We start from the raw sequence: 21,421 nt of genomic DNA on the forward strand, positions 1-21,421 counted from the left end.
ACCATTGAATCAAAGTAGCGGGTGAAGCCACACATTTGTAGTAGGAAAATTTTCCATTCTCCTACTTTAAAAAATCATGGAAAACTTCACTTCCATGTGCCAAGAATCAGCGGCTCCAATCTGTGCCCAGCAACGCCTCAAGGCAAAGGGATTCCGTCAAAGTCAAGGGATGGGGCTTCCTGTGTGGAATCGAAACCTCTGCTCCAGATGTGTCTTGATCTCCAGCTGTTTGTTCCTGGGTGCTGGCCGAGGAACTGCGCGGGCCGCTGGATTTACGGGGGCAACAGGGTTTTGGGCTTCAAAAGGGGAAAAGGAAAAAAAGAGAAAATAAGTGAGGGAAAACAAGGGAAAATAATGGAAAGGAGAGAGAAGCAAAAGGAAAAGAGTGGGGAAAGAGAAGGAAAAGTGGGGGGAAAAGAGAAGAGGGGGGAAAGAGAAAAGAGGGCAAAAAGAAAACGGGAGAGAGAAGAAAAGAAAAAATGGGGGGGGGGGGAAGAAAAATGGGAAAAGAAAACAAAAAGGAAGATCAGAAAGAGGGAGGAAGGAAAGTGAATCAGAAAGAAAGGCCGCGCTGCCCCGGGGCAGCTCTCCATGCCCCATTCCCGTTCCGTTCCAGGCCCGGTGCCGCTTCCCGCGCTCCCCTTCACGGCGCCGCCGGGGGCGGGGCGGCGCCTGCGCGCGCGGGCGCGGGCGGGGTCACGTGAGGCGGCGGCGGGAGCGCCCGAACGGCCGGAGCGGGGCCGCGGTGAGGCGGGCGGGACGGGCCCGGGGCTGCGGGGGCTCCGACGCCTCTCAGGGCTCCCCCGGCGCCTCCCCGGGGCGGGGAGCGGCCGCGGGAGCCTGGGGGGAGTGGGGGGAAAGGCCGTCACCTGTGGGGGGCCGTGAGGGGCGTTAAACAAAGGGCTGGAGTTGAGCAGAATGAGGGGACGTGGCGCGGGATCGCCGGCGGGCGGTACCTGGGAGGTGCTGCTGGCCGGGCCCCCGGTAAAGTTAGAATCGTGGAATGCCGGAATGGCCATCAAGTTCCAGCCTGGCCTTTGACACTTCAGGGATCCAGGGGCAACCACAGCTTCTCTGTGCCAAGGCCTCAGCACCCTCACAGAGAAGAATTTCCTGCCAGTATTCAATGTAAATTTCCCCTCTGTCAGTTTGAATCCATTCCCCCTTGTCCTGTCACTATAATCTGTAATATTCAAATTGTGTGTTATATTCCAAGTGTGTGAATTCCCTTGTATCCTTCAGTTTCCCATGACAGCTCCTGCCTGCCATCCTGCTCAGCAATCCCAGGGGTGGTACAAATCCTCCGCAGGGTCTTCCAGCCCTTTCCAAAGTGTTTGTGGCAGTCCCGAGGGCAGGCAGGCTCTGGGGCACAGCCCAGCCCCAACATCAAGGGCTAGTTCAGAGGAGTTTTCCAGCTTTAGTAACTCCATGATCCTGATTCATGTAACTTACTGCTAAGAGGGAACACTGAAGTGTTTGGTTCCTTCCAGGGGGTGTCCTGGTCCCTCGCTGCCATGGCCATGCAGATGCAGCTCGAGGCCAGTGCAGACACGTCAGCAGAGGAGGAGAGCTTTGGGCCGCAGCTCATATCCAGGTTGGAGGTAGGTGAGGAGTTACCTCTGGAGAAAGTTTTCCATAGATCCGCTACTCTTTTTCCTAGAATGGAATCCTGTAATGGTTTGGGTTGGAAGGGACCTTAAAAGCTCATCCCCATCCATCCTGGACTTGAGCATTTCCAGGCATGGGGCATCCACAGCTTCTCCACCAGGGTGTCACCACCTCCACAGGGAAGAATTTCTTACTAATATCCTACCTAAACCTTTTTCTTTAAAAACCAGGCTAAACTGAAAACTCTGCTGCTAAATTCTTACTTATGTTGTGTAAAAAAAAAAAAAATACCAACACGTGTCCTTTTTTCTCCCTCCCTGCTTCCCAGCAATGTGGCATAAATGCCAATGATGTGAAGAAGCTGGAAGAAGCTGGATTTCACACAGTGGAGGCTGTGGCTTATGCACCAAAGAAGGAGCTGCTGAACATTAAAGGCATCAGCGAAGCCAAAGCTGACAAAATCTTGGTAAGGATATTCTGGAACTTTAACCCAAGATATTCCACAAGTTTCTTTCTGCTGGCTGAAAGTGTTGTGGTGAATTTGGAAGGTCTCCAGAGGGCAGTGAAGGTGATGAGAGGTGTAACATGACTTGTGATGGGAAAAGGCAAAACACACCAGGACAGGACTGAACTGACCTGGTGGGGAACAAGGGGAGGATATTTCCATAAAACACACAAAAGGGATGTTGGAGCTTTTTCTCGGAGCAGAATTTCAGTTCTGTTCAGAGGTACCAGCTTGTGCAAGGTCTATGAAATGTGCATGGAATGATATGGGTGCCTCTCCACAAGGCAGGAAATATTAATTACTGGGGGAGTTAACGAATGGCATGAACTCTTCTGGCACTGCTCCATTGGGTTTTTTCCTCAGGCTGAGGCAGCCAAACTGGTTCCCATGGGCTTCACCACAGCCACAGAATTCCACCAGCGACGGTCAGAGATCATCCAGATCACCACTGGCTCCAAAGAGCTGGATAAGCTGCTTCAAGGTCAGCATTTTATTATTTCTCTTTCCTGCTTAAGCTCAGTTATTAGGGTGGGGTTTTCCTGTGAGTGGGGTCCTTGCACAGAACCACATAAGGCAAGCCCTGGTTGGATGAAAGACCTCTAGAACTGCTCTTGAATAATTGCTTTTATTTTAAAAGCTGCAGAAATAGCTTTTAGTCCTTTTAGTCATGATGCAAGACCCAAAGCTGTCCATTTTTTGATGTTTCTGGTTTATTTAAGTCCACAATGTGTTTAGGGTAAACGAAACCAGGCATCACCATCTCCCCATTCCTCTGGTAATCCAAAAATTAAAACAAGTAATTTTAGCTCTTCACCATCTTCAAAAACACACCCGAACTTCTTATCTACAGCACACACAAACCTCAGGCTGACAAGCAGTTTTCCCTCTTAGCTTTGAAACTTTCAGCCAAATCCAGTGTTTAACTGAGTCTCTGTAAATGTAGTATTTGATATGTGGGATACATAGATCATACCTGTTTGTAGCATGTGACCTTTTAAGTTTTATTAATAATTATTATTATTTTCCTTTCAGGAGGAATAGAAACAGGGTCCATAACAGAATTGTTCGGGGAATTCCGTACTGGGAAGACGCAGCTGTGTCACACCCTGGCAGTCACCTGTCAGGTGGGGGCTTCACCTCATTACAGTCCAATATTCAGACCCCACAGCCTTGGGATATTTGCTAATTTTGGCACTTTCCTTGACTTTCTAAGTGTTTATTACTGTCTAGAGGTTGCTATTCCCTAAAATATTAGAGGCTTGGACTTAATATGATCATTTAGTTGACTCTCTAAACTTCCCAGCTCAAAGCTAAGCACCTGTCATCTTGTGTAGAATCATGAAATGCTGGAATGGTTGGGGTGGGAAGGGACCTTAAAGCCCATCCAGTTCCATGGGCAGGGACATCTTCCACTAGCCCAAGTTGCTCCGAGCCCTGTCCAACCTGGCCTTGGACACTTCCAGGGATCCAGGGGCAGCCACAGCTTCTCTGGGCAACCTGTGCCAGAGTCTCACCACCCTCATAGGGAAGAATTTCTTCGCAATATCCCATCTATCCCAGCCCTGTGTTAGTGGGAAGCCATTCCCCCTTGTCCTGGCACTCCAGGTGACAGGTACTACAAAAGGAAGGTGTCAGAGATGGGGGACCAGGAATCTTTCCTCTTGCTTTTCCCAGCTAAATGGGACTTTAATCACAATAACTTGGGATGTTATTTGTTGTATGAGTTCAGTGAGGGTGTGTGGCAATATCTGCTGTATTTATGGATAGATTATTCCCTGTTCATTCCTTGCCTTCTCCTTTAGCTCCCCATAGACCGCGGGGGCGGCGAGGGAAAAGCCATGTACATCGACACGGAGGGGACCTTCCGTCCAGAGCGGCTCCTGGCTGTGGCTGAAAGGTCTGTGAGTGGAAGACAGGAATAGATGGACTCACAACTCAGTTGGAAAACGTTTTCCACAGGCCGTGGAGGTTGATTTGGCAGGTGTTCCCTTTGGAAACCTCTGGTGTTGTCATTCCTCTCCTGTCCCTGCCGCTCTCTCCCCAGCTCTCGTGTCATTGTCCCTTGGCATGAGGTGATTTCCCTCTCTTTTGTTACTGGAAGGGACTGGGAGCTTCCCAAGCAGCTGGGGACAGGACTGGCTGGATCCTGTTAGCTCTTTCTGAGGGGAATTTGATCTAACCCTGCTGGCTTCTCCTGCAGCAAGGACTGCTCCTGTGTTCCCTGTCGCCAGGGAATATTTGGCAGCCAAGCAAAGGAGAGGAAGTGAAATGATGTTTGCAGCAGGCACAGCTGTGTCTGTGCTGGCCGTGTACAGAATGTCCTTGGAATCATGGAATCCTTCAGGTTGGAGGAGCCCTCAGAGATCACGGTGCCCAACCGTTCCCCGGTGCTGCCGAGGCCACCACTGTCCCATGTCCCCAAGTGCCACATCCGCACGGCTTTAAATCCCTCCAGGGATGGGGCCTCCACCACTGCCCTGGGCAGCTGTACTAGGGCTGGACAGCCTTTCCAATAGGAGACTTCCCAATATCCAGCCTCAGTCTCCCCTGGTATGACATGAGGCTGTTTCCTCTTACCCATTTAAAATGGTTCCAATCATTCCATTCTCTTTTCATCACCACAGGCTACATTTTTCCTGTTTTTATCTCTGCTGGGGATGTGAGTTTTTATTCCAGTCTTTTGCCAAAGCTCTGGGCTAACTGCTATGGATGAAATTGTCACCCAGGGTTTATCCCTTTATTTTCCCTGATTTTGCAGGTATGGCCTGTCTGGCAGTGATGTCCTGGACAACGTGGCCTATGCCCGGGGCTTTAACACCGACCACCAGACCCAGCTGCTGTACCAGGCCTCGGCCATGATGGCTGAGTCACGGTAATTACACTGATTTAAGGGATTTTGTTCCCACATGGGATTAGCTTTTGGCTTCTCCAGGGAGCCAGCTTGCTCCATGAGCGCGTCTTGCTGCTGGAATTCTGGATGCCAGGGACTGGCTCCAGCTGATGTGGCTGTACAAACACAGGGAATTCATGGTTCCTCAGTGCCAGCCTGAGGAAGCTCAGTTTAGAACTGTGGTTAGAAACAGTGCTGATGATTTCCTAGCTCCCAGGAGAGCTGTGCAGGCATCTTGGGATTGGAACTGAGACTTAACAGCCCTGCCTCCCCTTTCCCAGGTACGCGCTGCTGATCGTGGACAGTGCCACGGCCCTGTACCGCACGGATTACTCGGGAAGGGGGGAGCTCTCCGCCAGGCAGATGCACCTGGCCAGGTTCCTGCGGATGCTGCTGCGCCTGGCGGACGAGGTGAGCATTGACTGGGTTTAATGTTGTGGGTTGACGCTTGCCAAACGCCAGGCGCCCGTGACAGCTGCTCACTCACCCTCCTCTGCAACTGGACAGAGGAGAGAAAGTTTAATGAAGGGTTTGTGAGTTGAGATAAGGACCGGGAGAAAACACTCATCAATCACCATACAGGGAAAAACAGGCTCAACTTAGACATGTGAAGTGAACTCATTACTAACAAAATTAAAGCAGGATCATGAGAAGTAAAATAAGCTCTTAAAAACACCTTACCCTCAGTTCTCCCTCCTCCCCAGCTCTACCTTCTATACCAGCGGCACAGTGAGATGGGAATGGGGGAGTTTGGTCAGTTCATCCACCCAAGGCTTCTCCCACTGCTGAGGGAGAGGAGTTGTTCCCCTGCTGCACTGTGGGGTCCCTCCCCATAGGAGACAGTTCTCCACAAACTTCTCCAATGTGGCTCCATCTCACGAGCAGCAGCTCCCTGTGAACTGCTGCAATGTGAGTCCATCCCACAGGCAGCAGTGCCCCTCAAACTGCTGCACCATGGGTCTCTCTTCACGGGGTGCAGTGCCCCAAGGACAGGCTGCTCCAGCCTGGGAGCAGGGCCCCTCTCTCCACCACGTCGCTCACAGCCTCCTCCAGGCATCCACCTGCTCCAGCGTGGGGCTCCTCCACGGGCTGTGGGTGGATCTCTGCATCCCTGTGGATCTCCATAGGCTGCAGGGAGGATCACCATGGTCCTCACCACGGCCTGCAGAGGAATCTCAGCTGGTGCCTGGAGCACCTCCTTCCCCTCTTTCTTCACTGCCCTTAGTGTTTGCATCTTGTTCTCCTCATATTCTCACTCCTACTCTTTTCTAGCTGGAATTGAAGCTGCACCACAAGTTTTGTTTGATTTCTTCTTAAATCTGTTATCACAGAAGCATTACCACCATTTCTAATTGGCCCGGCCTTGGCCAGCAGCATGTCCCTCTTGGGGCCATCCTGGGATTGGCTCTGCCTGACATGGTGGAAGCTTCCAGCAGTTTCGCATAGAAGCCATCTCTGTGGCCCCCCCACTACCAAATCCTGGCCATACAAACCCAATAAAATTGCCAAAGTAAAACTCATTGGTTTTCTTATAAACCCCAGCAAACTGGTCCTAAGGGCTTTGTCTCCACCTCTGCTCCCATTGGTTTGGAGGGGCTGGATCCCACAGTTATGGACACCAGGAGTGCCCCTGTGTCCTTTTCCCTGCTTTTCTGCTCTGATTGTGGGAATAACTGGGTTTTGGTTGTTTCCCCTGCAGTTCGGTGTGGCCGTTGTCATCACAAACCAGGTGGTGGCACAGGTAGACGGAGCTGCCATGTTTGCTGCAGATCCCAAAAAACCCATCGGAGGCAATATCATCGCTCATGCTTCCACCACCAGGTGAGACAAGAGATGGACAGATCCCAGGAGCCTGGGTTTGGAATGTTTTATGAAACTGGCTGAGCAGCTTTTACTTCTGGGGTTTCCATAGTCTGTCCATGGGAGGCCCAGCCTATGCTTCAGCTTAGTGCCACACTGGGCCCTCCGTCCGCAGGAGGAACATCTCAGGCAGTTCATACAGCTCTGTTTAATCCCTTATGGATTAGGATGATTTTCTGGGAGCACGCTGCCCATCCTGACCTGATTCCTTCCCTCTCCCTGTCAGGCTGTACCTGCGGAAAGGCCGAGGTGAGACCAGGATCTGTAAAATCTATGACTCTCCGTGTCTTCCCGAGGCTGAAGCCATGTTTGCTATCAATGCTGACGGAGTGGGAGATGCTAAAGACTGAAAGCTCCTTTTCTTCCCCTGAAGCCCAAGACTCTGTGCCCATAAGAAGCTCCTTTCTTGGTGGCACCTTAGGGATACTTCCCAAGGCAGCGGCCAGAGGAGCTGTGGTGTGTCAGCGTGGGAACCGTCGGGACACACCGAGCACAGCCAGAGCTGTTGGGAAGAGATTCCCTCTGGGCTGCAGGCACAGATTAGGTCAGTGGCTTCCTCAGCAACATTCCCAGAGGACCATACCCTGCGTGTTTTCCTGGATCCCACCGTGGACACGGTGCAGCAGAACCTCGGTGGCCACAGTTGGGAACTTGGTGAATTGGAAGCAAAGCTGAAGGGTTTGTCCACTAAGAGAAGTGGTGATTGATAAACCAAAGCAGAGTGCTATTCCACACGAGGGATCTGGGATTGCTGATGGTCCCAATCCGTATCTTTCTGTTCATTTTCTTTTGGATGCTGCAGCCTGCTGGCTTGGGGGAGCTGTTCCTTTACATTTCAGTTTAATTTTCTGTAGTTCGTTAATACTCTCTGGAAATCTGCTTTAAATAAAAAGGCCCCTGAGGACACAGATAATGGCCCAGGTTCCTGGGATTCACAGTGGGTTTTCAGAACAAGGGCTGTTCTGGCTGGCAGAAGGTGCACCAATCTCCTGGGAATCTCAGTCTGGGTTTGTCTTTTCTCCCAGTTCTCCTCGGTTTGGGGGTGCAGTGCAGCCCTGCCCTGTGGATCTCCTCGAAGAGTTTTGGGGGTTAAAAAGGTTCTTTTATATTCTGCAATATTTCTGTAGAACTCAATTAAAAAGAATAATAACATGTTGATGTGATCTTAATTGGTTCATTTTCATTGGTTAATTAAAACAAATCATTGAGAAGGGGCTTGAGCACCCCTTGGTTGGAGCTGGCAGCTCTTCTTTATTTTCTCTTCATTCTTTTAATTTCTTTCAATTATTTCTTAGGCAGTTCTGCACCTAAGATACACAATGAGGACAACAGCATTGCTGCCCTGCTGGACTGGGAAATCCAAGTGCAATTCCTTGGAGAGATTGAGGGGATGGAGAGCTGAGCCTCAGGCTGGGCTTTGGCAGCAGGAATTCGGTGAGGAGGGGAGAGGGGAGATCCCCCAAAAGTGGATTAAAGCCAGTTGTGCTGGGTTTGGGTGTCCCCACCCCAAAAAGGATCCTGGTTAAAGGGGACTTGAGGAAGCAGCGGGATGTGCTGGGGGGGCTGTGCTGGAAGCCCCAAACCCTGGTCAGGGATGGTGGGCAGTGCCAGGTCCACAGGGACACTATGGAGGGGCTGTGCTGGGATCCCCAAATTCCAGCCAGGAATGCTGGGAAGTGTCAGCTCCATGGGGACACTATGGAAGGGGACCCCCCCCCCCCCAAATTCTAGCCAGGAATGCTGAGCACTGCCAGACTTCTGGGACACTGCCTGATCCAGAGAGATTTCCCATTATCTTCTGTAGTGCTCAGCACCTGGCATTTCCTTAGAGTCCCACAGCGAGCAGCTGGAATCACAGCCAGTCACACAGAAGCCAGCCCAGGAGAGGAAATGAGCTGTTCCACAGATTTCTTTTTCCCAATATGTTTTAATTTAAAGCAGAACACTGCCTGCTCCCCCACCGCCCCCCCTACCCGACCCCGTATCTTTTATTTTTGGGGTTTCTCTATGAGAATTATCTGCCTGCGATGTATAAAAAATTCCTCCGGCGCTGCGGGGACCGGCGGGGTTTGGAAGGTTCCGGGGCCGTGGCGGGACCGCGCCCGGAGCCCCGGCGGGGCCGCAGCGGAGCAGGAGCGGCAGCGCCGGGCTCGGCCCCAGCGCCCGTCCCGGAGCGACTCCTCCGCCCGCGGGGACCGCGGTCCCCATCCCAGCCCCAATCCCGCCCCGGGGCCCCCGGCGGACAAGGGCAGGACCCGGACCCGAAGCCCCCGTGCCGGTACCGGGAGCAGCCCCGGCTCGGCCCAGGTGGGAGGGGCGGGGCCGCGGGCGATGGTCCTGTCCCCACCCCGGGCGGGCCGGGGCTCTGTGAGGCGGGGCCCGGAGGGGGCCGGGGCCGGGGCGCGGCTTCAGGGGCGGTGCCGGTGCCGGCTCAGCTGCGCGGGGCCCCAGCGCGGCTGCGCGGGGCGGGGCCGAGGGGATTTAATGCCCGGAAATCGCCTCCCTCGCCATTTGCTCACTGCGAGCGCGGTGCGGGCGGGAGCTCTGTGTCCGGGCTCCCCGGGTGAGGCGCGGGGGCTTCGGCCTCCCCTCCTGTCCCCCCTTCTCCCCTCCTTCTTTCTCCCCGTGTTCCCCTTCTTTCTCCCCCTTTCCCCTTCTTCTCTCTCTCCCCCAAACTCTTCCCTCCTCTCGCCCCAAACCTCCCCCCTCCCACACTCCGTCCTCTCCTGTCCTACCCCGCTACCCCCTTCTCTTCCCCCTCTTCCCCTCCTCTGTCCACCCTCCTTCTCCCCCTCCTTCTCCCCCCCACCCAGCCTTTCCGTTTCCCTCCCGCTTCCTTTTGCACCCCGCTCCCCCTTCCCTACCCCTTCTCATTCCCCCGCATCTCTTCTCTCTCTCCGTTCTCCCCTCTCCTTCCTTCCCCGCAGCCGCGGGGCTCGGGGCACCGGAGAATAAAGCCCAGAGGGCCGGAGCCCGGCGCCCTCCGCCCTCGCTGGAGCCCCCACACGGGGCGAGACCCTCTCGGCGGGTCCCCCCATGCAGTTCACAAGCACCGCCCAACACTGCCGGGGCTCCGGCTTTCCCCACATCACACGGGGGGCTCCCGGGGGGGTCGGGGCTGGGGGTCAGGGAGGGCCCCCTCCTTAGGAGGGGGTAGCGGGGTAGGGTGGGGGTGAGATGGGCCCCCTCCGGAGGAGGAGGCGGCCCTAGGTGGGGGTAGGGAGGGCCCCCTCCGGAGGAGGGGGTCCCGGGCGGGGGGGGCCAGGGAGAGTCCCCTCTTCCGGAGGGGGTCCGGGGGAGGCGGAGGGGGGACTTTCTCCCCTCCAGTCCCTCCTCCGGCCCCCCTCCTCAGGAGGGGCCCCACCCTGACCCCCCCCTCCCGGGATCCCCTCCTCCGGACCGGGGACTCCGAGGGAGGGCGGGGCCGTTGGTTTGGCTGGCGAGCTCTGTGTCTGTTCAAGCTGCAGAGTGACGTGACCCCCTCCGCTTACCCCCCCATCCCCGGTCCGGAGGAGGGGATCCGGGGGAGGGACTGGAGGGGGTAAAGTCCCTCCTCCGCCTCCCCCGGACCCCCTCCTCCGGAGGGGGCCCTCCCTACCCCCCCCCTAGGGCCGCCTCCTCCTCCGGAGGGGGCCCGTCCCACCCCCACGCCACCCCGGGACCCCCTCCTAAGGAGGGGGCCCTCCCTGACCCCCAGCCCCGACCCCCCCGGGAGCCCCCCGTGTGATGTGGGGAAAGCCGGAGCCCCGGCAGTGTTGGGCGGTGCTTGTGAACTGCATGGGGGGACCCGCCGAGCGGGTCTCGCCCCGTGTGGGGGCTCCAGCGAGGGCGGAGGGCGCCGGGCTCCGGCCCTCTGGGCTTTATTCTCCGGTGCCCCGAGCCCCGCGGCTGCGGGGGAAAGGGGAACAGAGGACGGGAATAGCGGGGCAGAGGGGGTGGTCGGGGTCAGGGTGTGCAGGGGAGCAGGGAGAGGAACAGGGGAAGATGGGGTGGGGCAGTAGGAAGGGTGGAGGAAGGAGGACGAGGATGGCGCATAGGTGGGGGTGTCAAGGTACAGAGGGGGAAAGAGGGAAGGGGAATAGGGAGAGGTGGAAAGGGAAGGAAGGGTGGAGGAAGGAGGATTGAGGACAGCTGTGGGGAAACTGGGGAGCAGAAGGGGAGCGGGGAGAGGGGGCAGGGGGGAGCCGGGGTGGGGAGGGGGGAAGGAAGGGTGGAGAAGGAGGGGGAGGGTGGAGGGGTAGGGTAGGGGTGTGTAGGGGGATAGGGAGGGGGGGGAAGGGGGGTCCGGGGGGTCGGGGAGGAAGGAGAGGAGGGTACGGGGGGAGAGAGCAGGGGGTTGGGAAGGAGAGGAAGGGAGGGGTGGGGAAGGGGAGGTTTAGAGGAAGAGAGGTAAAGAGAAATATAAAGGAATAGAAATATAGAGCCCGGCCCTGCCGCAGCCTCTCGCCCCGCGCGCCGAGGGAGCAAAAGGCTCCGACCGCTGATTCCCGGGGCTTTAATGTCCTCGGTCCCGCCCCGCGCAGCCGCTCTGGGGCCCCGCGCACCTGAGCCGGCCCCGCCCTTCACACCTGAGCCGGCCCCGCCCCGCCCGCGCTCGTAAATCCCGGCGGACCCGCGCCCGCTCCGCTGCATGCGGTGGATGCTCATCCCAGGATGCGGCGGGGCCGTCGCTCGGAGCGCTGTGCGGAGCCCGGGACCGGGGCTGGTCCCGGCGCTACGCGGGGCCCGAGGCGCTTAGGTGGGGTCGGGATCCGGGCCCGGGATTCGGGTCCGGGTCCTGTCGGTGTCGGCTGGGGGTCCCGGGCGGAGCCGCTACTCCCTCGGCGGGCAGGGTACCGGTCCTGGAGCCACAGGACCGGGGCGGGATTGGGGTTGGGATCGGGACCGGGACCGGGATCGCCGCGGGCGGGAAGAGCCACTCCAGGATGGGTGCTGGGGCCGAGCCCAGCGCTGCCGCTCCTGCTCCGGCTGCGGCCGTGGGGAGCCGGGGCCGTGCCGGTGCCGGGAGCAGCAGGAGGGCGGCGGTTCCCCGGAGCAGGCGCTGGATCCCGGCTGGAAGCGGGCGGGGTGCGCTTTGGCTGCCCGGGGAGCGCCGGGAGATGAGGCTGCTGGAATCTCAGCTGGATCAATGGAAAACTTTCTTTCCCTGGCAGAAAACAGGAGCCAAAGCAGATCCCTCCTGGCTGGGCTGGTGGGCAGCAGCTGGATGAACTCCGGGGGAAAACACCCTGTGCCTGCCAGGAGTCTGTTTGTCCTACCAGCTCCTGAGCAGTGTCAGGACCACCATGAGGGAATTCAAATCCAGATAAACCTCACTGCCCACAGAATGAATAACCCCAACAGAGAAATGCACTGTTGTCATAAAAAAGCTTAAAGATCTGTTAAAAATGCAATGACAACACTGTAATGGGATTCCCAGGAACCTTCTTAATGCTCTTGGTTCCACTTTTTGTGTATTTTTAGTCCCTCAATGGACAGCTTGTAGAACTTATCCTGGGATTTATAGGTTGAGCAGGGTTGGCTTTGGACTGACCTTCACCTCTGGTCCCACTTTGTGCAAACACAACTCGGGGCAAGGTGGGTGAACTCAGTACCTCAGCTTTTCCCTCAAAAATATCCCCTATATATATATATATGTGTGTATATATATACATGTAGATGAACTCAGATTTTGCCCCAGACTGTCCACTCCTCACCTCCATATGCCCTCAAAGTGTCCATTCTGTTCCCCACAGGTGCCCTGGTGACACCAGGGAGGTCCCTTTGCCCACAGTACCTTTCTCCTGCCCCTCTCCGACCCAAGGCCGCTCCTCTGCTTCCTCTCTCTGTCCTTGTCCCACACAGTGAGGTGTGAAAGGGGAAAGGTTCCAGAAATATTTCTGCAATTAATTAATAATTATTTCCAATTCCCCAGTGAGAAGAACAGGAACTCACAGCCACTAAGACCTGACAGTCCCCTGCAGCAAGAGCTCAGCACACATCCACAGAGGCAAGTCCAGCATCTGAAAGAAAGAAAGAAACAAGAAAAAAGTGATTTCTTCTGTTTCAAAGTTATTTCGAGTTCTCAAACCCAAACCAACCTTTGCTCTTGATTTTGGCTGGGTGAATTGTGAGTGGTGGGCACAGGTCATGTCATTCATGCTGATGTGAGTGATGCTTTCTGGGGGCAGAGCAGCTGATTTCCAAAGTTCACTTCCTGCCCCATGCCTGATCTGCACAGGAGAAAACCTCTTCCATGAAGGGATTTTGCTGCATCTGATCCCATCTGCCCAGTCTGTTCCATGAGGATATTGCCAGGCTGGAGCAGCACAAGCAGACACAGCTCTCAGCACTCTCTGCTCCAAACACAGCTCTGGGCTCCTTTGCAAAGTGCCTCTGCCATGAGGTTTTCTCCAGGAGAGATCAAGGAATGGCTCATGGCAGGGTGGAGATTTCATTATCACAAAGGGAAGCAAAGGATAAATATTCCTGTAAGAGCCTTTGGGATCTTCTGGGCTGAATTGGGAAGGGGACGTTCATTCCCTGCAGGGCAAATGCACGACAACCTCCAACACAAAGCACAGACTGTCAAAGCACCACTTTGACAAACTTCACTGTCATTATTCTTTTCAGGGACTTTTCCAATCAAACTCTGAAGCTGACAAGCCCAAAAGCTCTGTCTGGCTGCTCAGGAACAAAACTGCCAGGGGTGAGGCACATTCCCAGCCAACACTCCCAACACAGCACAGAGGCACCACTGGAGCTTGTGTGGGGCTGCCAAGGGCTGCCAGGAGCACGCAGCCCCCAGGTGGGGTGGCAGTGGCAGGGACAGCAGCAAACTCCCACAGACTGATGGCACAACAGAGACACAAAGGCCAGCAATGCCCATGGGAGGTGCAGCTTTAATTCTGCTCCCTGTGCTGCCACATCCCTGCAGGAAATCTCCAGGGGGGGTAGAAACTCTCAGGGTGCACAAAATGCAGCATCCATCACCCTGATCCTGCTTAAACTCAGTGTGTGGGGCCAAACCCCCACAGGTAAACACTGAGCTGACCTGGTCAGTCTCAGACACAGCCCCAGTTCCCGCCTCCAACCTGCTCCCGGGGCTGCTGCCACATTCCTGACAAGGTGCCAAAGGCCCTTTGGCCAGGGCTCTCTCTGTCTCAGGGGACTGCAGGGACCAGGGCAAGGACAGCCTGAAACCAGGGCAGATCCCTCTGGATTTGCAACGCTCTGGGGACAACTGGGGACTCACCCCACACCATGGGCAGCACCAGGGGCCCTCCAGCACATTCTGCCAGGGCTGGAGCCCGCTGGGTTTGGCTGCTCAAACACCAAAGCTTTTGGCAAAGATGGGATGAGTTAAGTGGTTTTTCCTGTCCTGAAAGAGAGGAGAAAAGGGAAATTAGGTCCCTGTGGAAGTCAAAGGCTTGTGGCTTTCACACTCCTGTTCTGATTGCTCACTGGAGGGTTTTATCCACAAAAAGTGAGGTGACACCAAATAAAAGTGCCCTTGCCTTTTATTCCCTACTATTTTCATACATAAAAAGGATGCCCATTTTTTCCTATTGCATTCTTTGCCTAATTTTAACAGAACCATTTTCATTCCAGGCCCCATTTGTGAGCTATTCAATCCTTTGCCATCGGACTTTGGACAAAGGAAGAGAAGGATCTGTTCCACACGGGTGTCATCCAACAAGAACAGCCCCTGTACCATCCCCAGCCTGTGCCGAGCACGCTGCCTCACTTTCCCCGTTCTGGATTCTGGCTCCAATCCAGTCTGCGTTTTCCCCTGTTTTCCATGTCTAGAGACAGGAAATTGTCCTGGTCAGGGTGCTAAGACCTTAAACTGCACATTGATCTGGGGGGCTGTGACTGGGATTCCAGCAGGGAATTCATGGTTGTACGAATGAAAACTATTCCAGGGGGCAGCACTGAAAAAGTTGGGAGCTGCTGCTTCACCACACGGTGTCAGCAAAAGAGAGGAAACACAAAATGTGTAGCCAAAACCAAGGATAAAATGATTCCTCCTGCTCTTAGGGGGACCAGGGCTAATTCTGCCCTGGAATGACAACGACCTTTTCCCTCAGACCCCCAGAGAGCCCTCGAAAAGCCAAAGTGCAGCAGGGAAGGAAGGAAGGAAGGAAAGGCACCTCTGCCTCACCTGCTGGGGACAACACAGGTCCTGCTGCTCCTGGGGGCTGGGAATGTGTCCGGAGCCAAAAGCACCTTCCCAGGCTGCAGGGGCTTTCCTAAAGCACCACCTGTGGGAAGCCAAGGGCTGTGGAAGAAATGGAGTGGGAATTTACAGTAATAGCAATAATAGTAATAATAGGGAAGAGCAGCAAAGGGAGCAACAGTAATTCCAGGAGGGAGCAGGAGGGATGCTGAGCTTTAAACGAGGTTTGAGTGAGGCAGCATCTCCTGGGATTTCTGAAGCACAGCTCCAGGCCTGGGATTACACGAGCAGTGCAAGCTCCTGCTGTCCAATCCCTGGATTTGCCTCCTGCCAGCGCTCGGCACCTCGGGCGTGTTTGGGGGCAAGGGCTCCAGTGCTGCTGCCTTGAGGGACTGGGAAAATGGGCATTAAACCCCTTCCCACAGGGCTGGCTCTGAGCTCTGGCTGGGGACAGCATTTGGCACCTCTGGCATTTCCATGAAATCGGTTTCCATCATTTTGAAGGTACACTGAATAAACCCGAGGGAGATAAATAAACCTTTCTCCATAAGGGCAGCCCCAGGGAATACACAATTATTCCTATGCCTGGTCAAACAAACCAGCAGCCAGATTTTGGGGAGAGACTCCAGACTCTTGTCTCCCTCCCTGGCTGTAAAACACTTGCAAAGGCTTTGGAGTTCATACAAGCTTGTCAGGATTTGGACACTTCATTTAAATTCCATTCATATATGAAGGAACTGGAAGTGTCCTAAAGGCACCTCCACCCATACTTTAATTTTAAGCCCTCTACCACCAATGAATTTGGATGTTCTTTTGTTAGGAACACCCCACCTCTGCTTCTTTAGGTGCCTCCATGTGGGAGAGAAAATAAATGTGGACAAAAGTTTGGAATGCAGCTTCCAAGTCAAGTTTGACTCCAGCTCTAGGAAGCTACTGTGACACAGATCAACCAGAGGAACACCTTGAAAAGAAATGCACACTCAGCAGCAGCCAAAACAATCACATTTCTGATTTTACCTGGTCTCCAGGTGCTCTGCCAGAGCTCCCAACAGCCGTTCCCATTCCCAGACAAGCCCGGGCAGCACTGTGGAGAGTACTCGCAACGTCCGTGAGGCCGAGGAGGCCGTTTTGGATGCATTCCTTGCTGCAGAATGGGAAAGCAAGAGTTTAGATGGGCTTTACGGTCCCTCCTGCACCAAATTCCATTCCAGAAACATCCTCCCGCTAATCCAGAACTTGCCCCCTGCTCTTTTTGCACCACGTCAGGGCAGTGCCGCCGAGCGCCACAGGCACGGGACACCTCGGCATTCCCTGGGGACGGGGCCTGCAGTGCCGGGCGCTCCCACGGGGCGGCAGCACTGAGAGAGAAGGGGGGGGAACAGCGCCCCCCCCACCACCCGCGGCGGGACCGCGCATGCGCATTGTTCTCTGTGCCCTTGCGTACCACGTGACCCGGAGCTTCGTTCCGCTCACTGCGCACGCGCGCCCCTCCGAGAGGCCCGTGGGACCGCGCATGCGCGGGCACCTGGGCTGCAGTACCGCGCTCCGCCCGCAGGCGGCAGCAGCGCGGCGCCAGCGGAGCCCTGGGAACAGCGGGGAATTCAAGAGGGAAACGGCGGGAGAGATCCCGGGCGTATCGCAAGACCTCTTCCTGGGGCTCCTCCAACCACTCGTGCGTGGAAGTCCGCGATTTTCCCAGTAACTGCTGGGAAAATGAATGTATTCCTCGTCTTCTGAGTGCTGCCGGTCCAGCCTGAGCACTTGAGGAATAAATACCTGCTCCCCATGTCTCAGGAAGAGATTTTCTAGGTGAAAGCGCTAGGAACAGGAGCTGGGCTTTGTCTCACCTCGCTGTGCTTTAGATGTGATGCGTCGTTTGGGGATAAAAGATAGATTCAGGCTCCGTCTTGCCACTCACCAGGGAGAGATCAGCAGCTCCTAAAATCCCACTCTGTGACAGATAGAATAAATAAACATTGATTTTTCTCCTGGATAACATTAATCATGGCTTGACAGAGTTACACCAGAGAGTAAACCAAAAGTAAGCGCTGCAGGCTCCTGACAAACGGATCCAAACCTAAAAATCATCATTATTGGATCAGCCTTAGCTGAAGGGCTGAGTTCCATCCCAGAACCCGACATCCTGTTTCAGATGTCCCAGGAGCGATGTGTCTGGTCTCCTGGTGCTATAATGAGGATTTAGAGCTGCTTTTCATCACCCACGAGGAGATGCCGGAGGCGAAGCAGCGGCTGGGATGCCAGGACAGTGCTGGAGATGTTACAGATAATGAAAATCGAGCGGTTTGGGGGCTGAGTCCTCCCAAGGAGCAGCATCCACCTGCCCAGACCTGGAAATCTGCCCCCCTCAGAGAACTGGCCTCGATTTCTTGATTCATCCATGTTCAGCCTCACTTTTTTTGACTCAACAAACCATCTTTGCTTGGTGTGAAGGATCCGAGATAGAATGGAAATAAATTCAGTTAAAAAGCAGGGATTAGGTTTCATCCCTGCTGCGAGGCAGGTGCTTGGTCTGAGCTCTGTGTGGAATACTCCTCCTTGTCCTCCTGGGGTATGGATCTCCATTGTGGCACCTGCTTTCTTACTCAAATTCCATAAGATCCTTGTGCAAGGCAGTAGAGGAGCTTCTCTAACTCACCAAGATCAGCCCATCCATCCTGGCCTTGGACACTGCCAGGGATGGGACAGCCACAGCTGCTCTGGGCAACCTGTGCCAGGGCCTCAGCACCCTCCCAGGGAAGAATTTCTTCCCTATATCCAATGCAAACACACCTAGAGGAAGATTTTGGCTCCTCTTTCCTCCCAGGTGCAGCTGAAGCAGATTTTCATATCCTGTGATATCTCAGGTAGAATTAGACGGATCAACATTCTCACAGTAGCCCAGAAGAGGATGTGCCACGTCCAAATGAGACCCATGCAGGGTCACACAGAATCCTGGAATGGTTTGGAAATTGGTGACATTGGAAGCAGCTCCTTAAGAGGAGACCTGCACTGATAAATAAGCACAATTAGTTAAATAAACTCAATTAGTTTCAGAAAGTTAAATGGATACTTGAGGATTGATTTCCTACTTCTATATACATATTTTATATATATATATACAATTTTAATATGATTCTATATATTAATAAACATATATTTAAAACTTTAATATATTAATTTATTTTAATATATAAAGAAAATATTTATATAGAATTTATATATATATAAAGCATATTTTCTTAGAAAAACATATTATATATCTACAAATTTATCTCTTGGATTATGTAACCAATCTCTTGCCATCACAGGGAATTAAAAAGAACTGACATAGGAAATAGAGATTTGGGGACTGGGAGACACCCCATGATTTGGAGAAGTGTTCCAACTGCAAACTGGGATAAAGGGAAAACCCTTCAGGAACTCTCCTGCTGCAAATTATTTTTACACTTCCTGGTGATGATTATGATCTGAATTTAGCCCTTGAGGCTCAAATTGACACTTCAGCCTTGCCCAGAGTGTGCCTGCTCTGAATAAATCTCGCATTTCCCATGTGGCTGTGTCACCCCGCCACCCTTCATCACCAAGAAGCAAGTGGAGAAATCCATTACATTTTTCCATTAAAAAATGTTTAAAATAGATCGGATGAGTCAAAGCCCCCAAACACATTGTTGTCTCCATCAGGGGAACCTGTGGTGACTCATTCAAAGCCCACAAGGAGAGAGGATGAGTCCTGGGATGAGATGAGTCAAGCCCTGAAACCTGGAATCAGGAATAATCAGAAAACTGCAGCTGGGGTGGAAAATCAACCTCGCCTGGGTGGAAAGAGACATGCTCAAGAGGAGATGATGTGGGAGGTTTGGACAACATCAAGAGGTTTGGAGGCCTCAAACGAGCCAGGCGTGTCTGAATACAACACACAGAATTATGGAATCCTGGAATGGGTTAGGTCGGGAGGGATCCTAAAGCTGGTCTTGTTCCAACCCCCTGCCATGGGCAGGGACACCTTCCACTACCCCAGGCTGCTCCAATCCCTGCCCAGCCTGGTCTTGGACACCTCTGCCAGGGCCAGAGAAGTTGTGGATGCCCCATCCCTGGAAGGGGTGACATTTTGCAGGGGAGGAGGGAGAGGTTCTTATTTAGGGACAAATAAATACAATAACAAATAAAATAACCTCATGCCTTAATTTTCCACATTAATTAGTGTTGCATTAAATTGACAACAGACACCATTGAAGTGATTTCCAATCAATTTGGGTCAATTAAAATGAGACCAGCATTCCTGATTGCAAGTTCATCCACGTGCAGCTTCAAGGGAAAACCGCCCCCTCCTAATCCAATTTATGACTCTCCCCATCCAGCAAAAAGTTGTCCCAAAACCACCCCCTAGTTAATGGCAGCTTGAATCAAGATACTCACAGGTCCTTGAGATGAAGTCCACAAGCCCTATCGGTCCTGCCAAAACCAGGAAGTTTTTCCTGTTCCATCCTCTAACGTGGCTGGAAGATTTTAAGTTTTACACCTTCCCCACATGAGCAGTTGCCAAAGGGTCTCTGAAGCACCTGAAAACAGAATGAGCCTTCCCCAGAGGCCTTGGGGCCCATTCAGAGGGGGTTTTGTCTCTGGGGTTTTAGGGATGGGATCCCCATGGCACATCGGAATGGATGCCTGCGGAGCCAGAGCGATGCCACTCGTGTACACAATGGTGTCAGCAGGAGTGAAACAAAATCAAGGGGGTTTGTCAAACACTTGAGTCTGAAAGATTTATAAAATTCTTCTCCATTTCTATATTACCTTTTAATTATACATAATTATATTTATATAATGTATTTTTATTTATTATATATGGGAGGGAAAAAAACATTAAGTACTGGACATATTTAAGGAAATTATTGTTTTATCTTTGCAATTACCTTTCTTTCGTACTACACATTCCTTAGAGAGGATCCTAGAACCTGGAAATGTTTGGATTGGAAGGGACCTTAAAGAACATCCAGTCCCACCCCCTGCCATGGGTATGGACACCTTTTACTAGACCAGGGTGCTCCAAGCTCTGGAGAATCTGGCCTTGGACACTTCCAGAGTATAACTTGACCTGCTAAAATTCGCTTCCTCTTTTCTCAATCAGAGTTTGAAAAAATAAAGATAAAATTAAAAATTAATAAATAAAATAAATAAAGACCCAACTGCTGCTCAAGCTGCCCACTCTGACCTAACAGATACTTGTATTTCTGGCTGAGAAATGAGTATTGCCGTTTCCTCCCTTCTCACTTCCCTCTTGTCCCCCGCCATGCCGGCTGTTTACTATTGCCTGTGAAACAGGGTCAATTCCTCTTCTCCCCTCACCACCCCCCAAGCAGTTTTTACTTCCCCATTCCAGATGAGTCAGAGACTCATTGCAAGGAGTCATCTGACAGTCTGCCGACACTCTTCTCCTGCTTCATCTTAGTGGCCACCACAACCTCCACAGCTCTCTCCAGCCTGTCCTGCTGTCTGGGGCAATTATTCTGCATGGCAAAGGCTCGCTGTTTTCCTTTTTTGAAGTTTTTTCTGGTTCCTATTTGCCCAAAGGGTCCCATTTGGGACCAAAAAAGTTCATTTTGAAAAGCCATTTTGTACCACGTGCTTCAAAATTGGTTCAGGAGACCCACCTGCAGTCACCTACACCAGCCAGAGAATCCTGGAATGGCTCCGGTTGGAGAGGACCTTAAAGATCATCCAGTTCCACCCAGAAGGTCCAGGAGCTGTGGATGAGCCCTGGCAGGTCCGATCCTGCTCGGGGCTGAGCCCCCTCTATCCTCCTGCCCGCTGTCAGCTCTGCCTCTCTCACACCTCCTCATCTGGCGCTCGATACCGGCCCCACGGCCAAGCCTGGCTGACAGCGGGAGATGGATGGGGCCGAGCCGGCTCCGCGGGGCACGGACACGTGCGGGGGATGCGGGGGGAACCTGGGGAGGTGGTTCCTCCCTGCTTCACGTCAGTCCTGGCCCTGGTCCCAAATACTGGAGCTGCCCAGGCTGCCCCCTTGGCAGCCCCACAGTGCCCAGGGACATGGGGTCCCCTCTGTGTTATGATGGACAGAGGAAGGATTCGAGTGCCGAACTCAAGGCAGGACGGAAGGCTGAGTCCCAGCTGGGAGAAAATGCCCAGCTCTGTGCAGAGCAGGGAGGGAGTTCAGGCCAGTGCCACCATCACTGGGGCACTAACAGGTACAGAAAGCCACCAGCATTCCCACAAGGACATCCCCTGGTCCTCCAGACCCTCTCCCAGAGCCTCAGCATTCCTCATCCCTCCAGAATACAATCCATAGCGTGCTATCAGACAGTGTCCATGGCCCTGGTGCAGTTCGGAGGGGAGTGGGGGGCTCTGGAGTAACCCCCCTGCTTTTCCCCTGTAATGCCTC

General features: G+C 53.6%; 1 protein-coding gene across 1 annotated transcript; it reads left to right on the forward strand.

Annotated features, from left to right (window-relative positions):
* Positions 1–1,514: 1,514 nt before the first annotated feature.
* RAD51 (RAD51 recombinase) lies at positions 1,515–7,213 on the forward strand (the record flags this gene model as incomplete). Its single annotated transcript, XM_082282865.1, has 9 exons — positions 1,515–1,601; positions 1,937–2,074; positions 2,477–2,594; positions 3,146–3,237; positions 3,916–4,010; positions 4,872–4,985; positions 5,285–5,414; positions 6,703–6,824; positions 7,090–7,213. The coding sequence occupies 9 exons, from the start codon at positions 1,515–1,517 to the stop codon at positions 7,211–7,213; spliced, it is 1,020 nt and encodes a 339-aa protein (XP_082138991.1).
* Between the last annotated feature and the right edge of the window lie 14,208 nt (positions 7,214–21,421).

Source organism: Coloeus monedula (genome assembly GCF_965178545.1).
Source record: "Coloeus monedula genome assembly, chromosome: 6".
Taxonomy (NCBI): Eukaryota; Metazoa; Chordata; class Aves; order Passeriformes; family Corvidae; genus Coloeus; species Coloeus monedula.